Source organism: Neodiprion fabricii, chromosome 7 (genome assembly GCF_021155785.1).
Source record: "Neodiprion fabricii isolate iyNeoFabr1 chromosome 7, iyNeoFabr1.1, whole genome shotgun sequence".
In the NCBI taxonomy this organism is placed as follows: Eukaryota; Metazoa; Arthropoda; class Insecta; order Hymenoptera; family Diprionidae; genus Neodiprion; species Neodiprion fabricii.
In genome coordinates, this window is record NC_060245.1 from 18,807,521 (window position 1) to 18,827,835 (window position 20,315).

Below are 20,315 nucleotides of genomic sequence, written 5' to 3' on the forward strand. Positions count from 1 at the left end.
AATATATCCAATGTTTCCAGAGACTGTATATTCAATTTGTAATTCAACAGTCGTAAAACGTGGATTAAAATCAAACGGGTTGTAAAATCGTGATCTGTTTTATTTGTCTGGCGTATATTTTGCCCCTCCCCCCCCTCCCCCTCCCCCCCATAAGGAATAAATTAAACATCGATAACATGAAATGAATAATGAAAAAAAGAAAAAGAAAAAATCTGGCGACAATTGCCTATACGAATAAACTTAACGAATTTAAAATGTCACGTAAGTTTATGAGACGTACACACACACACACACACACACACACACGCGAAACCATGATAATCCGATTCATAAAATAGAAAAAAAAAAAAAAAATTTTCTTTAATAAATGACAAAAATTCACAATGTCGATGATACTAAATATTTATATATAATACATCAACTCGATACCATATATGACCAGAAATCGTTTGTATTATTTTTTCTACTTTCTTTTGTCTCGTTTTTTATATTCGCAAGTCTTTTCGTTTCACCTTGTCTAAAGTCAACACAATCGCAATAACGCGTTTGTCCTTTGACCTCGACTGACGCGTGTCGTCTTATCTGCGTCTCTACATCTTTATATATATATATATATATATTACAGATACCCATACAATATAAGTCCATGAAGATATTACGCGGTTATTTTTCGAAGGCAACCCGATGATTCTTGAATTTCAACTACGTACAAATTGTATAATTTAACAACAACGATACCGTAATTCATTCATATATATTCATTTTTCGTAGTTTTTCTTGCTCTTTTCTCGTGCTTTTTTACTTTTTTCTTTTTTTTTCTTTTTTTTCATTCAATTTTCTCCCATATTTTACACGCTAATACTAATAATAATAGTTATAATACACACATAATTATCGAATGGTGGACAGACACTCGTGAGATTAAAAATCCAGTCGCGCATACAACGCTTCTTATCTGTGTAATCATAAGGATGTATAAACAGTATTTATATATATATATATATATATATACACAGTTGCAGAAGTGACAATATTTCGAAACGCGTGTATATTAAAAACTTGCGAAATTAAAATCAGAAGAGATGAGATGAAAGAAGGAAAATAAAATAAAAATAATATAATGAAAACAATGTTTCCAAACTTCGAGCGGGCATGTTAATTTTTCTTTCATAAATTTTTATGCGTAATAATTACTATAGGAAAAAATTATTCTATACGTACGTTAATGTATATATTTTTGTATAATATATAATATGTATATAATATTGTTGTAACAATTCATTTATATATTTATATTAATCATACCTTATCAATCTAGTCAGACTAGTCCGAAATTCAAATATTATTATTAAACGACTAAAAAAATGCATTCTCACGATCGTGACTCTTAAATTTGTTTTTATTTTTTATTTTTTTTTTTTATATCTATCTTTATTTTCTTTTTTTTTCTCTTCGTTATAAGAATCCTAAGCAGATCACATGTAATTTCGTTTTTGTTTTTTTTTTTGTTTTTTTTTTGTTTTTTTTCGTTCAATTTTGTTAATTTTTAATTTTTTTTTCTTACTATCCCAGTCTCTTGAAACGTGATGGAGATCTTTCATATACCTTTGTCGATACATCGTTGAAATTTGTCGACAATTTGTATAATTCGTCATCCTCACGGTGCGTATATATATATATATATATATACATACATAATATACATATATATATATATATTGTAGCTAATAAATCCTTACTCAACTACGACGTTATTCTCATTCTATATAATTTTTGCTACTAAATCGCCCAAATTTCCATATATACTTCTTCGTTATTATTATTATTATTATTTCATTTTATTCACGCGAATTTATATACCGTTCTATTAATTCTCTTATCTTTTCATTTGTATTTTATTGAATAGATTTTTTTTTCTATCTTCTTTTTTTGTTCCTCTATTTTTCGATCACCAGGGATCGGTGTACATAATTAATGGACGTGTATCGTTTAACCATGTCTATAACATAAGCTGTGTCGGTGGAACAGAAAAGAAAGCGAAATTTTTTTTTCTTCTTCCTTCAAAAGATCGACTACCTACTTAAATTTATATTAATTTAATAAAATGGATGACAATTGAATGATCAAAGATGATCGTTATTACGCCTGTTACAGGTTTTTTTTTTTGAAGAATGAAATCAATTATATTTCTAACGTAAAATAATAAATAAACTACTCGTATTATACGAATATGTATATGTATTAGGGTGGCCCTTAATATTGGGAGAAATTTTTTATTTTTTATTTCAACACCTTGAAAGGGTCTTTGGGGCACGGGTTAATATTAAAATTACTAGCGGATTTCACGTTTAAAAATCATATTTTACTATTTCGAGTCGATTTAAAGGGTGAGAGAAAAAAATTTTCTTTTTCTTACCAATATTAAGGGTCACATATTACGTACGTATATATATATATATATATATATATATACATAGTGCGGGGTTATAGTTGTAAAAACGTAAATTATAAAAACGTGTTCAATGTTATGTTTTTTTAATTAGACAATCGACGGGCATTACGTGCTCGCCTCGTCGATCACAGTTATCACGCGATTGTTCGGCGGAGCCGTCATCAGTCGCCATTTCGGTTTGACTTCCTCCTCTTCCGGCGCTCCTTGGCTGGCTCCACCCTGACTTCCGGGCGCCGGACCCTTCGATCTTGCCAGCGACCATCTTCGCCCCTTCCGGTCCAGGATTATCGGCATTTCCGCAATCAGGTTGTTCTCGAATTCTGACAGCATCAGGTAATTCTCCACCTTGTTACACGACGTTATACAATCACCGATGTAGTCGAGGTCGTCCAGCAAATTGTCAGGCAGATCCATGTCCGCTATTCCCTCCTCCGATATGCACGTCAGTTCCGGCTTTTCTCCCGCCATGGTGTTCGGCACTTCTCCTGCAACGTCGAGCAACGAATATGAGCCGAAAGTTGTTCTGTATTTTGAATTCAATAATTTTGGTGGACATTTTTTTTTTAACATCAAATAGTTTGATTTTTTTTCTTTCATCAATCAATTATTGACACAATACATCATATTGTAATAAATCAAGATTTGTTCAAACATTTATCCAAGATGGTAATAATCGCATCCTTAAAATTCGACAATCGATCTGTACACTGAGAATAATTTCATTTGTTATAGTAACTAGAAAAATGCAGCAAAACAGGTAGCGTTAAAGAAAACGATACGAAAAGATCGTATATTCTGGTAGATACGATCTTTTGATCCCGATGAAAATTGAAAAAATGATCTACTACAATAATTGCATAAGGGCGTAACCACCAAAAATTATTATTGCTTTTTTCTGTCATTCCGATAAATGACGATTTGGATAATCGATGTTCAGAAAATTGACATCCTTACTGTATAACTTTGTTAGTTACAATTTTTTATGCGTTTTATTAGTCTGGAAAGCATTTACAAGAAATATTTTTAAAAGCGTAACGTCCTTTGGTTTTTACTTTCGACAATTTTGTTTTTTCAAGATTTCTGAATTTTCGTAGATTTCCATTTATCTATGTGTTAAATAACAGAAAAAAAAAGAAAAAAAAAACGAATGATGAAAAAATAATTGGTGGCTACGAACTTTTGTTTTGATCATTTTTCGGATCTACTTATTAATGGACAAAGGTTGTAGTTGTCCAACGTACGACCTTTTGCCTTTATGTTTTTAAACACCTGATTTCAATTGAGTTATACGTTTTAATAATTTTGCGAGCGAACGGTGAGAAAAATATTAAAAAACTTATACGCCCCTTTTGTAACCCTAAACTCGCATTCTCGGTGGTTAAGACTTTATGCCATTTGACAGGCGATATAAATTCCCAAAATGGGCGCACTTCTCGATCCCTCTACTCGTATTCATCCCCTTATATCGAAAGTGAAACGAACCTGGTACAGGAGCGAGTTCAGCACCGAGCATGAGAGCGGCGGCGGCAGCGCCAGCAGCGACGCCTTCGTTCTCAGGTTCCTGACTAAACGAGAGCCTCTTCCTCTGGGGACAATTGTCTGCGACGCAGAGGTGCCGGGTGCCGTTCGCCCTGGTGTGCTTATGCCTGGACAAGCTCCGCCTGTGAAGATCGATGAAGAAGAGTGTAAAGCTGCCGACGAGGACGCAGGTCGAGCTGAAATAGTACCCGGCCTTTCCCCCGCAGCCGACGTTTATGTACCCTGGAGGAATCATTAATCAGAATTTTTATCACATACGTAACGTCAAAACGGCACCGAGACGTCAATGTATCACCATTAGCCGATTGATCGCTTTCAACCGTTTCGACGGCTGTGTTATTCATTCTCGGCCAACATCCACGATGCAAATTTACATCGATCATGGATGTCCGCTGGAAGCAGTCGATCTGCTTCGTTCTTCTCGTTTCCTCCTTTACAGTCTCTTCAAAAGTTCGAGGACGTTTCAATGATACGATTAAATCCAACACCCAGACATACCCGGTAGATCGTCAACATGATCATAGTGTCCAGTAAAAAATTCTTAACGAATTCAACGACATTTCCAGGTCATTCGAGGACATTAGGAATGGAATATATCCGGGAGACAAGAAAAATTCAAGGGTAGTTTCAGCGATTTTTCAAGGACAAGCAAAATTGAAGGACATTTCCAGGAGCACTGGACACCATGAATCGATTCTTTAACGCCTTGTTGCATGGTAACGAAGAAGTGAGTGGGTAGAGACACTCCCAAAGGATGATATTGAAATCGTGTACAACGAAAGGCTGCGGAACTAATCAAGACAAATGAGAAGGTGACTGTCACTCAGCTTTTGCTTCCCGTTTAATGGATTACATAAAATCCGGCTTCCAATGTTTGAAAAGCAAGTATGAATAAAAAAATTTTCCGGCACCACAAGAATGGACGGTACTTGAGCAAAAAAAAAAAAAATCGTTACCCAAATCATTATAATAATTAGTTTCCAAGGTACGTGCTGGGCTTATTAATGATGTTGGCGAGTTATAAATCAATGTATTTGTCGTGAATATATTAATTCGATAAACATTCACCGCCTCATCAGTCTCTTTAAGACCATGAAACTCGAGACTCACCGGATATGGGAACGCCGATGGCGATGGGAATGGCTTGTGAGCACTGCACGAAGCCCCAAGTCCTGGCAAAGTTCCTCGCCCTGACCCTTTCGTAAGTATACATTTTGAGACTGTAGTGATAGCCGCCGCAGAAGATGCCTGGAAGTAGAAAAAAGGAAAAAAAAAAATTTGTAGCAAGATTCGGGTGGTTGAACGGGGACTCGATTTTGAGTGACGTGGCTCGTTAGGTCGCCGGCTCATTTCATTAGCAGCAGAGAATGGACTCACCGTATATCCACGTGAACATAACGTAGCCGTGATAGTTTCCGTGAACGGCCGTCAAGGCGAGGATGCACAGGCCGCACATAAAAACCGCCGCCTGGGTCAGGTACTGTCTGGCGATTCTGCACTCGACGCTGTGATGAACGACTAGAAGGCCAAAGGCCACGCATCCCAGCGTCCATGCCAGGCCCAGGTAAGCCTGAAGCAGCACCACCGTGTCCCCAAGGCCTTCTTCCTCCGCCTGGTGGGCCTGCCGAACCGAAAAAGAGAGTCAGAGATCAGCATTCGGCGTAGAGTTGACCGCACGGATTTGTTTTACCCTTTCGGTCACGGAAGCCATTGCAGTGTCAACTTTGTGTTTGTCATTTTTTCTATGTGCCATATCCAAAATCTTAATTTTTTTTTGCTCTTTACATTTTCATACTAAAAAGATACTTGAACTTTGGAACGATTAGGATTTTTTTGGTGAATCCATAATTGTTCATAATTGTTATAAATCAACATGTGCAAAAGAAAGGTGTTCTCTTGAATGAAATTCGTTAGCGAAGAGATTTGGTGGTAGACGTATACTGGAAACGCTTTGTATTCATTGGTCAAGAAACAGAGATCTCAGAGTCGCCGTTGGATTTACAAAATTCAATGTGTAGGGGTGATTTTCACCCACCTTAGGGATGTATGTGGATAGTATTTTGGGTCCTATCTGTTCTCGGCGTAAAATCGTACTGTCTAAAAATCAATATTCACAAAAATCTCATTCAAGAATACTGTCTGATACAATGTTCACAATTCACTCCTTTTTAAGGGTTATTTTTAGTTTCATTGTATTTTTGACATCAGATTCGCAGTCAGCGTTGAAAAATATTTAGGGAACGTATAATTGCACTTCCGTGACAAATAAAAAACTGAACGACGTGTGTGAAAGGGTTAAGGATCTACTTTAGAGTGTTTAATGGCGGATAAAAAAAAATATCTGACGCTTAGTTTTTAATCTACCATAACATATTACAAAAGAAATGAAATCGGAGAGATCAACCTGGGATACATTCCTCGTTGGATCCGTTGAAATGATCTATACTCACCATTACGCAGTACACGTATTATAACGCGCTTCCAAAAGACTTTCAGTCCGTGCTTTTTGAACCATATAATTTATTGCAATTGACTGGATGTATCTAAATTACTGCTCACGGTCAGTAGTGAAATAAAACCGATTCCTACCAGGTAAAATATCGGTGTGTTGATGCCGAAGGCTGAAATCCCGGTGGACACCAGAAGTATTCTGACAGTCTTGCTCTTGAGGGTGCTGAAGTCGAAAAAGGGCGGCCGGTCATCGACCTTGTTCTTGTCCTTGATTTTGCGTTTCTGGTTCTTCAGGTGGAGGATCGCCCGCCTTTGGGGGTGGTAAAGGGACGCACTCCGGTAAAAGGTACCCAATATAAAGGTCAGGAAGACGACGCCTGTCACAGCCTGAAGCCCCAGTCGCCAACCGATTTTGCTGTAAGGAGAATCGACGAGTTTGTGCCAAGGTAGAAACGAACGATCGATGTCAAGAAGAGTTGAACCAAAGCTCTGGATTCTTCCTCAGGTTAAACCGAAATTGAAACGGTTCAGGCAGTTTGGCTAGTAAGTGATCATTCGGTGAGTGATAAGAGCAATCGTTTGTCCATTTTTTTTTAAACCTTGCGAAAATATGAAAGGGTGAAATAGATATCCCGAAAAGTGTTCCATTTCGCGAAAAAGTCACGAGAAAGCTCGGGCCTCTTTTTACACATTGCCACCATGAAAAATCTCTTGTAACGGACGTACAGAGGTCAATAAGTCTCGACGGGCCGAGTCGTTACTCAGCTGGAAGCTAGCAATTCAAAGCTCCTTTTGACGTTAATGACAGAAATTAACTTGATTTCTTATCGTATATATCCGGTTACGTAGGTTATAGTCGTAACCCTCGAGTGCGAGGGTTGTTTTTGTGATTTTTCGACCGTTTTCTGGGAAAATGGGCTTTTTATAATCGCCATTACTTCTAGATTCTGGATAGCATCTTATATTAAGTATACACACAAGGGGGGGAGTTGGATTTAGCCCGGAGAAAAAATGCACTTGGCCTGCGATATTTTCAAAGGGGGAAAACGCACGATCGAGATCGCAGATCGTGAAAATATTTTTATACACGCCGAAACACAAGAGGCTACGGCTTTTTGTCGCATAGGGTTTCCTTTCTCTAGTTCCTTTTTCGCTCAGGCCGTAAAAGGCAGGCACACCTCGGGCCACGATCGTACCTGATAGCTCCTTTAATGAAGGCTGACATGACAGCTATACCGAGACCGCTTCCAGACACAATGAATATCTCGACGAATTCTCTTCTTCTCTTAAAATACTGCGCCACCATCAGCGTGCTGCAGTCTCTCGTCATTCCCACACCTATGCCTGGAACAAAACACACCTTTAGCCACACCTCCGCCTCGTATATCCTCTTCATTCTACCCAGTCCAACCACAAGCAGTCGTGCGAAGTAAAGAACAACTAGTGAAATACGTGTTGGAGATCGCTAAGCATCAAGCAGATCTCGGAATCACGGTATTCGTAATGGCGGATTGAGTATCGTGAACAGACAGTCAAAGAATATAACGATCACATGTTAAATTAGGTGCAGCTCGACGTTTCGAATGGTCAAAACATAAAATAATGAAGCTTCCTAACGATTACAAATCGAAATGATCCGAACCCTAAATGGTCAGAACTTCAAATGATCCAGTTTCCTAATGGTTACAATTTCAAATGAACTTTCTACCTTCCAAATGTCAACGAATATGCAAATGGTCAAGTCTTCCGATAGTTCAATAACCGAAGGGTAAAAGTTCCATGTAATTGTTTTAATTGAATGGTAAAATACTTGAGCAAGGTTGCATGAAGGACTGTAATTGACATCCGAACTTAAGAAATGGGAATCATTAGATATTACCCAGTAGTCTGAATCCATTCGACTAAACAACGGACCCGGATCTCGATCATTAAAAATTACACGCTGCGCAGAGTTTAGCAGTGTTTTCCAGCCCAGTGTATCCATTTCCATACTCGATATATCCGGACATGAGATTGGTCGGTTTTCCTCGAGTCAGAGAGGATCGGAGGTAGATGACTGGCTTGGCAGGGAAAGGATTGATGGGCGAGCAATTTCCATGAGAAGGAACGCGGTTCAAAGATCATTCGATTCTCATCCTGCGTCAGAATCGCCTCGTAATAATACCGCCCCGATATCCTTCGGTTGGGACCATCACTCCAGTGAAACGAAGAGGACCACCAACCGGCGGAACAACGAGCGTTTTACTTATCGCTATTACCATTGCATTATAGGCGTATCCCTTCCTTCCTCCTAGACTCCAATGACATCACGATGGTGTTGATTCCGTGTTGGCCGTGCTCGGGACGATAACCATTTGCTCGATAATCGTCGAGATTGGGGCTCGGACACGAATTGCCTAGTTATTGGTGTGCCGAACGCGGAGCACAGTTGGTGAATTATTGCCGGCTTCGCGTCTCTCGGACTACTGTGAACTTGATTAAACCACGGGAATAGACACCGCGACCTCGTCAGCTAATATTCTGCACCATTGGTGGTTTGGCGCACTTTGCGGTCGCTCTGGGATTCGTCATTGCGAAAACGGCTCTTCCAATCATTACCAGCTGCTTTGAGCTGGACAACACGAGTCGCGTGGGTATAGGTATGTAGTTTTTGGTACACTGTAAAGTGTGTTGAAATTGACTGGTATATGGACTGTTGTAGAATAATTTTGGTGCTCGATTCCGAAATCCATATCAGACAACGTGTTGGATTGGCACCAAATCGCCACTCGTAACTTTGGTTTCCAAAAGTCTGATCTAAGATTTTTTACACAGTTCACTTGGTAGTGGACTTGTTTAGTCGAAAGAAAAAGTGTAGTGGCGGTTTAACGTATGATTGCTTGAGCTGCAGTGTCGACCCTATGTTCGCGGGTAATTTTCATCTCTGTTTAAGGATGGTACAAAATGGGTGTGGGTAAGAAATCAGAAAAATCGAAAATTAGAATGGCCAGAATTTCGAATTCAATAAACTAGAATAACAAATATGAGAGAACAGATACTGTTAGAAAATTTAAGTCCCGAATGGTGCCCGATAAAAAGCTGCAGCTTACCTAAAATGCATTTAGTAGAGGGCTCCATTATCCGAATCCACTTACTTCGGAAAACGTTAATCCAAGAATTCAGAGATGTGGAATTTAATAACGTACAGAGTCAATGTTCCAGAGAATGAATCTGTAGAAAGTTTCATGTTCTCAAGTGTCCCAATATTATAAAAATAAAAAGTAAAATCCAGAATGTAGAAGGGTCATTATTCAGAATCGTACAATTCAAAAATATCGGTATTCCGAAAGTAACCGTATCGATGGCTTTCCACCGGAATTTCACATTCCGAGTCTATCTAACTGATCTATTTTGACTTGTAAAATGTTTTATATACAGAATCAAATAAATTCTTTACTCGATACTTAACAAGGAAGAAAGAATGCGACGCAAACGGACAACTTTGAGTCGTTAAAGCTGTTGGGTTGGGCCTTTAGAGTGTGGCCGACGATGTGCCTGACTCTTTTCATATATTGCGACTCTTCGTTCCGACGATTCCGATATAACGCAATTCTATATTTCGAACCTTCTACGAGATCACTACTCGGAGTTCTAACCGTTCTGATTCTTGATCCTTCGCATCTACGAATTCGAATAGATGAAAATTCTACTTTACGATCCATCCGAAGTTTATTTGTGTTTGCGAGCAATCGCATTTGCCTCATTCTGCCAACGGCCTTTCGGAATTTCCACCAGTTGTGTATTCGAAATTCTACAACTTCAAATTTCGATACTTTTATATTTTATTTCCATTATTTCTGGCTTAATGAAGATTCACCACTTCCTTCTACCGTGATTGTCAGTTTTCGATATATTTATGTTGGGAATTTTGACAATTTTGATTTTTGGTTTCTCTGACTTTTTACCCGCACCCGTAAAAAATTTTACGACGCTCTCGACGAACCTGTGATTTCTGATATGAGTTAGGAGAATCCGCACTTTCATTTATTGCCCTAGAACCGTATGGAAGTAACGGTACAAGAAAAGTGATATTCATTCCTATTATAGAGGTAGGTGAAAAGAGAGCGAACCGCTAGTCATTCCTCGGAACGTTCATAATTTATCTGATCCTCTGAATAAGAAAGTATAAAAGAAACAGAAAAATGAGAAGAATGGAAGACGGGATAAGGCGGGAGTGAACGCGATGAAAAAATTCACGGATCTTGATTGATTTATCAGTCGAGTGCACGACGAGGAGGCTGCTGGAGATCAACCGAGGCATGGTTGACGACCATCCCTGGGGTTCTGCAGGTCCGATACTCCGATAGGACGCGTGGTTTCGTGTCGAGGAATCTACCAGCTAATTGGCCAAAGTGCCTAGGCTCCGAAGACAAATGGAAGATTAGGGTGGATGGGTGGCCGAAATGGGGAATGATTTAGACCCGGGTAAAGCGTGGCGTTTACGCCGTTCGCGCAAATCTCTCTCACTCTCTCTCTCTCTCTCTCTCTTTCTCTCTCTGGAATTCTATGGCCGAACGATCTTCACCCGTTAGAGAAAAGCTGTTATAAATTTTACAAGAAAATGTTTTAACGTGTGTGTTTTTTTTATTTTTTTTTCATTTCCTTCCAACGTCATAGAAAATCTTACTCACCGACCACCGTGCCGTAGCTGAAGAAGAGCTGATGAAACTGCGAGGCAAACGAGGTGAAGAGGCATCCCAAGGCTGTCACCAAACCGCCGAGAACTGCTGTTACCCTGGTGCTTTTTCGCCGGCAGAATGCTATCGTCACCGGCGATACCAGCAGTGCCACTCCTGTTGACATCGCTCCAAGCCATCCTGAAAAAGGATAATCGGAACACGTATTTTTAGACCTTATTCCGTAATTTAGTTCCAGGAGTCATTTTTGGAAATTTAAGAAGCTGTAGAAAATTTACTCAATCAAAATTAACGTGGGTATGATCGATGTTTGACAAAAAAAAAAAAAAAAAAGTATGAGAAAATTGTCCTAAACTTGTATTCAAGGTCAAGACAATAAGACATTGAAAATGTCATTGTTACCATAATAATTGTGAAAAATTGCATGTTTTCGATGAGTGAAATGAAAAATCCATATTTTGAGATTAAAGCCACGTGATGAGGTCAAAATGTTGAAAACTAAAACGAAGGAAATTCGGTTGTAATGATGATTTTAGAAAGATCAGATCATTATTCCGTCTTGTTTGCTCTATTCTGATTGAGAATAAGTAACTTCGTTTTCAAATGAATCATTTACAAACAGTCCGAAATGAAAGTTTATTACAATCACAAGTTTGATAACTTTGAGGACAAATTCGTTGATTAAAACCCGTTGTAATTTTTTATGCAACTTTCGTGCGATTGATCAAACTGCTGAGAAAAAAAATTACCCCAATATGATCAGCATGAATTTCACTTAATAAATAAACTAGTTTTACAAATTAATCACAACTGAAGAAAACGACCGCATTTTTTCTTTCCAAAAATAATATTTTCACAAAAGTTGTGGCACCGTCAAAGTTATTTCATTTGAAATTCATCTGTTTGAATTAAACTCGAGTCGATTGACGTCAGAGGCAATTTTCGACCGACATATTTGTTGGGAAAATTTTCAGCTTGGACCGTACAATTTCGTATATGTGGATCAGAGATTCGCGAATAGTGGTCAGTTTTTTATTCCGTACATTAATGCCGACGATCTTGAAGTAAAATGAGAACTCGACAAGCTCCGGAGTGCTTCTTTTCTCCTCTCTCTCTCTCTCTCTCTATCTCACTCCCACTCACTCGTGACTAATTGCTGTTTGTTCGCGAATAACGTTTGCACTTCTCTCTTCTCGAACTCCACTTTTCTCCGCGAAACGAAAAACTCTTGAGTATGTATACCGTAAAAGAGTCTGTGCACTTTATTGCGTTTCGAAACAGGTCTTAAAAATTTTTTTTTCTTCCAAAAATCCGCACATTTCTTATCCAAACGTCAAACCGAATCGAACGCGGTAAAAAATTGTTCAAACTTATCTGGCAAAAAGTATCTTCCTGTTTCTTTTTTCCTTAGATTTTGCAAAAACTACCAACCACGAGCTTCTCTTAGCTCTATATTATTCCGCTCACTAATTGACCCTCAATATCGTACGAGAAGAAAAACGTGCATCGATCAGACCGACTAGCGACTGCCGAAATTCGCCTTTCGTTTCTCTATTTTCCTCTCGATTCTTTCAGTTTCTGGATCCAATTTTTCGGTGACAGGACCGTTTACGACAGTTCTCGGTAAGGGGGGGAGGAGCGTAAAAAGCTGAGTAAGTCCATCCCCGATTTTCTATATCACGGGACAATCAAATGATGAATTGGACCGGAAATTACCCTTACTTTCTACACATGTAACACAGAAGCGTTTCAAAAAAAAAAAAAAAAAAATAGACACAGACCGGCGTAAAATTAAACGCATTTTCCCCGGGAAAAAAAGCATCGCAAAAGTTTTATTTTCACTTCACCTTGTCCAGTTTTTTTCGCGAACGATATAATTTAAAGACAATGCAAGCACAAATTTATAAAATTACGCGAGCCTGCACGGTATTTAAAAAAAAATCTCTGCTAAACTTTTTTTTTCGCCATTCGTGAGTAATTGTCATACGTTGATCACGAATGTTTATCACTTTTAAAATTGGCCAACTATTCCAAACAGCCGTTTTTGATCAGTTGACCAAACGATCCGGGTTCTCATCGAAACTATATTATTGTGAGAAAATTTGAAAAAAAAAAAAAACAATTTCCACGTAGTCGATGACAACGTGCCTGTAAATCTGCGCTTGCGACATGTTGATGGTAAAATTTGGCAAGCGTGACTGGAAAGTTTTGGAATTTTGTATGTATCGGGGCGGACGAATGGTGGGCCGAAGATTTACATTCAATCGGAAATATCATAGCGACGAATGTCATACAGGCATGTAATTTATAATGGGTTTGTTTTATAGCCCGAATTAATGCGTAACCAACGCCTGCTGATGGAATTAGGTTCGATAAATCAGGCTGGTACGGTGGCCTCCTCTTTTCGTGCCAAGTCGAGTTCGTCGTTCTCGCAATTTTTTTATTTCTATAACCTTCCTCTTCATTTTCGCCACTTTTATCCGCGAATTTAATTCATCGTACGAGCATTAAGCCGATTGCGTATATTTGAAAGCCGCGACTTATCCACAAGCTTGAATATATTTTCACGCGAAGCACGTCGTTTTGACATCATACATCAATACATCTTCTTTCAAAGTGGTCGATATTTTCATTTTAGAAATATTAAGTAATTTTATTATAGCATATAGCATTTTTTTTTTTTTTTTGGACCTGACGTTTTAGGACACAGAATGAAGTGTTTTTTCAATTTTCGGGAAGAATTCTCGAAACTGATTATAGATCCTGTATCTACCAATTTGCGAAAGTTCTTGTAAAATTCGAGATTTCTTGTTTTGTCGGTAATTCAGAAGGATGTTGAAACGATACACACGATATTGTAATTAAAAACGTGGTTCCGTTTGATGAAATTCGTCTGGATTAACTACAGTCACACATATTCTGGACCACGTTTTCATCCCGTTTTTAATTTTTGCATAATTCCAAGTTGCTCGTGTTTTTTTTTTTTTTTTTTTTTTTTTATCTTTGAATACCGTACCCTCTTCTTTACAAGTAAATTGGGCGAAAGAAATAATCCTAATCAATACAAAAAAAATCTTATTTTTCTTCAACAACCGATTGAAAAATGAGTTTCAATTGTAAAATACACGTACTCCGAGGACAGAAAAATCGATTCACCGATCTACATGTATAAAGAACATGTGTTCAACGAGACGTTATGCAGTTGAAACAACGTTTGAAAGATTGAAGTAATTCAAGGAGAGAAAAAAAAAGAAACAAACGAAAAATTACAAATGTCTCGAAAATTTGATCACCGATCGTTTTAACGAATGGAATGGAATGTGGATTTAATTGCGGACGTCTTTTCGAGCCGTATTAAATTACTCGTCCGATGGTCATTGGTCTCCCATATTATACTCGGTTTCTATACGCCCATCGCACGCCCCCGGCGGCATGGGCACCGGTAATAATTTCTACCAGGCAACGAACGAAACTCCGCTGCTGCCCCGATCTGTCAGATAAATCCCCGCTAACCCGAGAACCGCGGGCAAACTCGACGTAAATGCAGCCCCGAGAGCCGGTGTCGAGCTAACGAATAACTCAAATCCTCCGCGTACTCGCTGTCACTACGGAAATACATGTGTGAATACGTATACTTACACGTCCTACATTATTATAACGTGCATCTACGATATCCGTAAACGCTCAAGACGTTGTATTTTTTTTTTTTTTTTTGAGATTGTATTCGATATGTTGCGACAGGTGAACTGATTTATATAAAGGATTTAACCCTTCCAGTCATAGCTGGATGCTCGGCGTCTCACCTCAAAAATTTTCATTTTCTAGCCTTATCACAGCTTGTGTATAACTTCGAATGTTCCTTCTTACTTCCTGTAACCCCAGAAAACGTCCCGAGTAACGAGAGTAGGTTGGAATCATCGAAGTTTGGTAGTTTTTTCGATTTTACATATGCCATATTGAATTCGCCATCTTGGATTTAAGAATTATGAAATTCTGAGTTCAGATTCACGATCAGTGACCCCAAAAACCCCCGAGTAACAAGTTTCGGTCGGAATCATAGAAGTTTGGTAGTTTTTTCGATTTCACATCCGCCATCTTGAATTTAATATTTATGAAATTCTGACTTCAGATTTACAATCAGCCATCCCAAAACCGTCGCGTAACAAAATTGAGGCCAAAATATTGAGTTGAAAAATGTGTGACTGAAAGGGTTAACGTGTATTATAGAAAAAAAAGGAGTTGAGTCATTTTTTTCTCATTTTGAAACGAATAATAAGAACAGAAACGATTTTCTGATCGTTTTCTTTTTTCACATTTTGTCACGCTGAATGATCAGTTTTTAAATTTCCCCACATCTACTGATAAATTTTTTTTCACAACGAGAGAAATATTGCCACAGATTTTTTCGTTCCCGTTTTTGGAAATACAGTAATTGCTCGTTTTTATTGGAGAAGTATGGAAGAAAATGAATTACTTTTCTTTTTAAAGAATCACAATCTGACTGGTTTGTGGGTTAATCAAATCATATCGAATCAAATCAAATTTGAGGTTTACTTTTTAGGGGTTCAGTGTATTTTTCATTCATTTTTCGCACGTTACCAGAGATTTTTAGTTCCCGTTTTCAGAACTTGAAAGAATAATTGTCGTTGAAAGCGGAAGTGTCGATGAAAAAAAAAAGTTTTTCGAATTTAAAAAAATTTTAAAACAGGGGTTGAAGAAAAAGGAAACAAAGGAGAAAATAAAATTGATCTTCACATTGAAAAATCACAGTCTGATTCAGTTTGTCAAATCAGTTTAATATCGAGGCGGCATTAATCAAATTTGAGACATTTTAGGGGTTCGAGAATCGAGAAAATTCAACCCCGCAGCTTTTCATTCGCTCGTTACGTCGCGATCTGGAATTGAGGGATGCGAAAATTAGTTTCAGTCTCGCGTCGTCGGGACTGGATTTCCTTGCAAGCTGCAGGGGGTAAAAGTTGGGGGTTGACTTTTTTTTCTCTCCCTCCGCTTGTTTTTATTTCATTTTATTTCTTATTGTACAGTTTTATACCGGTTTCATATTCTCCCCTGGTGTTTCTGTTTTACGACGTCTGGAGGAACCGCGCGAAGTTCCGCCGCTTCTTTTTCGCCAGTTACTCCGACGAGTCATTTGAATATCTTCTTTGCATATCTTCATCTGTGTATCTACGTATACACGGACTGCAGGAAACTTGTCAAATGTACCGCGAACCGATCGCGCATCAATGCCTTAACAGAAACCAGCTCCTCGTCCGGAAATTGCCAAAGAAATCGATTATCGATATTCGCTTTGCCAATCGGCTCCCGGCGTCGCGGTTTAACTTAACTATGAAAAATTGACGGAAAAGCGTTTTGTGTATCCAGATAATTTCAGTGTCTCACGTCTTGCGGTATCGTTTCTTTTTTCAACTCAAATGTTTTTCCTTACTATGTGTGTCTAAAAATCTGCAAAATCGAATAAAAGTCGACAAGTTTATCCGGTCGATTTTAAACTTCTATCTGTCGAAGCATTTTGTTTTTTTTTTTTTTTTTAGAAAAATATTCTTTCTATTCCGATCCCAGAAAGTTGACTCAAAAATCGCCAACGTCATTCTACATTGCTTTATGTTTATCATATTTATATTTTACTGTAAAATTTACCGAAAAATTTGTCATCGAGTCAAACGAATAATTATATATTAAAGAGAGATAGGATTTCATGAATTTATAATACAAAATATAAAATAAAAAAAAAAAGAATACCAAGAACAATAATTCATTTGTTACGAAGTAAAACCAGATTTATTTCAATTAACAAAACACTTCTTCCGCTTTACTTGATCGCCGTATTCGATAAATATGAAAATTCTTTTGTTTTATTTGTGCGAAATTTGCGATTCTTGGGGGGGATTGATGAAAAAATAATTGCGAATATCGTTCAATCGATAAAGTTCACGTCATCGTTCGCTACATTAGGACAGGCGGGTAAAATTAATCATATGATTCAGTCTCAGGTGCTGATTGGATTTGCAATAAATTTGGGAGCGTTACTTTCACCGCGTCTATTGGCGCTCTGCTGAGAAACGCCCATGAGAGTATTTTTATCTCTGTGGGATCTCGATTCCTTGCCCGCAGAATTGTAGACATACCTGTGTGTATATACATATATATATACATATATATATATATATATATATGTATCTATCCGTATAATATACTTGTTTTTTCTTCGTATTTTTTCTGCCATTACATTATATATATATATATTTTTTTTTTTCGTCTCTCTCTCCAAGTTCCAGACAGTTGCGATCGATCTACGCGCTCTAATTACTCGGTCATTCACTGAAATGGGTGCAGCATATTTTTTTGACATTTTTTTGCACGTCTTTCGATTCACGATCGTTCGGTTTTTATTCTTATAGTTACCTACGTATATCTATCTGTCCTTTTCTTTTTCATTCCTCTCTTCTCATTTATCGATTCCTTTGCCGATTGTTTCTCTCTGTTACGATCGGCGGCGCAAGGATCGCCGACAGATGGAAAACGATTTATTTTTTGCCGATTTCTCTCTCTCTCTCTCTTTCGATCATCTCCGCCAATCGATTGACGTCGATTTTTATATCGTACGTTGCTCGGAATTCGGCCTTGATTTATTCCAACTCATTTCGTTCGACATTTGCGGTTTTTGATCCTTTTTATTTTTGTTCTATGTACATCGTCGAAACCGATTCTCAACCGATCCTATGATTAATAGTGAAGATTCTTTCTTTCTGTCCATGTAAAGACTATTGCGTAAAAGAATTGTTCTGAAAAAAAATACCACGTAAAAGGAGACTCCAACAGATTTGGATATCGGTAATTTTTCGTTCAACTTGCAAATTGCAATCGAATCGAAATAACGTGAAGATCGTTTGTTTCTTTCTATAAATTCATTTTCGCGTCCAAGAATTGTCCTGATAAAAAAGTACCACGTAAAAGGAGATTCCAACCGATTTGGAAATCGGTAATTTTTCATTCAACTTGAAAATTGGAGCGATTTAGTTGGTTTTCGCAGTTCGCCGAAAGTAAATGTTGAATAATAAAAATGGCAGGAGCCCGAAGGCGCGAGCGTAGCGATCATCATTACCGACAAAAGTGTGATATATATATCTTATCGCGAACGCATCGGGAGATTTTAACCAGTTTCGCACATTTCGTAACCGATGGTCCGTTGCACCGGTAATTCGGCGATAAATGGACGCGCAAAGTGGCGGATCCGACGAGATAATCGCGCCCTACGCAAAACAGGGTCCTGCATTACCGACGTAATGCATGTAAAGTGTACCGGGAAACGATTTTCGAGGAGAATCGAGCGCTGAAACGAAAGATAACGATTGAATAAATTGTTTAAAGACCGGCTCGGCATTTTCTCAATATCGAACGGCTTCCGTATGCTCGACGCTGATCGTATAATATATCGATCCAATTTATCCACCGCGGATCAAGCTTCGTGATTGGTTTATTACTCACTTAAAGAAATATCTCGCAAGGCATGCCTGCACCGCATACATAATCCCATTACTAAAACACTTTATTATAAGCACCTCCAGCATTTTATACATATGTATATATATATACATACAAAGAAACATATGCCTTTAAGATGTTATTCAAATATCTTCAGAAGGAATTTTCCTTAACCAGTGATCTTCCATTATTCCTATTCTTTTTCAAAATACATACACAGAAGCATATCTTGTTTTTTTCGTAGTTCATTTGTTATGAATATTTTTCGTTTTCGAGATATAGGCTTACAATAAAAGACAACGTACTTTTCCAGATCGCTTGGCTATGAAAATAGAATATACTTGAGAATTATTTACAAGATTTTTTCGTTCTCCTTTTTCCTTTTCTTTTTCTTTTTATCATTGAAATTAGTGACTTTGAGTGATTTTAAAATGGTAAATCACGAATTTTTACGAAACATGCAGTTGAGTAATTTTGTTCGTTAATTTTATGAAAAACGTGTGTTATTTTATCCTAAAATATTATCTTGAATAATTTGCTGAAACAATTGAACTAATTCAATTAATTTTTCGTACGTCAAGTGTTCTGATATTTAATTCCCAGAATCTTGGTGTAAAAGAGTCGAGAACAAAACCAGAATTTTATTTCAGAAATTTGCTACGTAAATAAAAATGGATGAGATCTATTTTACACGAATTTAATGAATTCAATCGGATCTTTCAAAATTTTGTACAAACAACTTGTTAAACAGCGGCGAACCTTTCGATCTTTAAACTTATCGTCGGTTTTAACTTTTTGCCATTTTCTAACGCGATTTTGGGTCTTATGAAAAATCGACGAAACCTTAAATAATACGAAAAGAAATTTGACGACCGCAAAGCGTCGAGAATTTGTTTCTGAAACTGCTTTCAGCGTTAAAATCCGGCAACTTGAACGCCGCTCAAGCTTGTTCCGAGAGTGCAAATTGGCATGGAATTATGATAATTCGCTGTGTTTTATTGGCGTGTAAAGAGGGCTTCGCTTTTTCGTTTCTTTAAAACTTTTACGACCCACATTTCGCTCTAAGCGTACTTCGCTCCGCAGTCTTTTTGTTCTTCCTGCATTCTTCGACCTTCCTTTCCAACCCCCGATGGGTGGTGCAGCGCGGGTTAAACGGGGAGAAAATTAAAGTGGCCGGAGGATCCGAGTCCTCGCGACTGCTGCAGCCGCCCTCTTTGTATTCTATTTTCCTTCCCCTCCCACCAAAGATGGCCCAATTCTTTCCCGTTCATTTCGCGACAGCTGTCTTACTGCTATTCGCTATTAACCCCAGCTCTCCAGTACAGGTAGCGTGTTTCAACACCGTTCCACACAATGTGCAGACGATTTTCCCTCCACAGTTAGTTTTATTTTTCACGTTATATTTTGACCATTTTTTTCGAGGGGAGTTGAAGTTGAAGTTCGGAGAGAGCTTGATTCCGAATTATTTTGTGGTGAAACTTTAAGTAAAGAAGTCAAACTTTGGAGAAACAAAAAAGTTTCGAATGGTCGGAAAGCCAAAGGTCGTTCAAAGGTCCGAAATGCAAGATTTCGAAAATTCAAATTACGATTGAACAAAGTTAGGATGGAGTAAAATTTGGCAAATTAAGATATACTCACACAGCGAAGTTTAATCAACGAGTTGGTGTGAAAAATGAGAAAAATCGAAAATAAAG

At 37.9% G+C, this 20,315-nt stretch overlaps 1 protein-coding gene across 3 annotated transcripts in view; it reads right to left on the bottom strand.

Moving 5' to 3' along the window:
* Positions 1 to 1,712: 1,712 nt before the first annotated feature.
* The window catches only part of LOC124186639 (monocarboxylate transporter 10-like), a 108,662-nt gene continuing 90,059 nt past the window's right edge, over positions 1,713 to 20,315 (bottom strand). For all 3 annotated transcript variants that reach the window (XM_046578495.1, XM_046578496.1, XM_046578497.1), the window contains 7 exons: positions 11,113 to 11,298; positions 7,639 to 7,786; positions 6,581 to 6,857; positions 5,369 to 5,612; positions 5,102 to 5,239; positions 3,935 to 4,213; positions 1,713 to 2,937 (listed from right to left, as the gene is read on the bottom strand). In XM_046578495.1, coding sequence (XP_046434451.1) covers positions 2,558 to 2,937; positions 3,935 to 4,213; positions 5,102 to 5,239; positions 5,369 to 5,612; positions 6,581 to 6,857; positions 7,639 to 7,786; positions 11,113 to 11,298 — 1,652 coding nt within the window. In that variant the 3' untranslated portion in view covers positions 1,713 to 2,557. The remainder of the gene's footprint in view (positions 2,938 to 3,934; positions 4,214 to 5,101; positions 5,240 to 5,368; positions 5,613 to 6,580; positions 6,858 to 7,638; positions 7,787 to 11,112; positions 11,299 to 20,315) is intronic.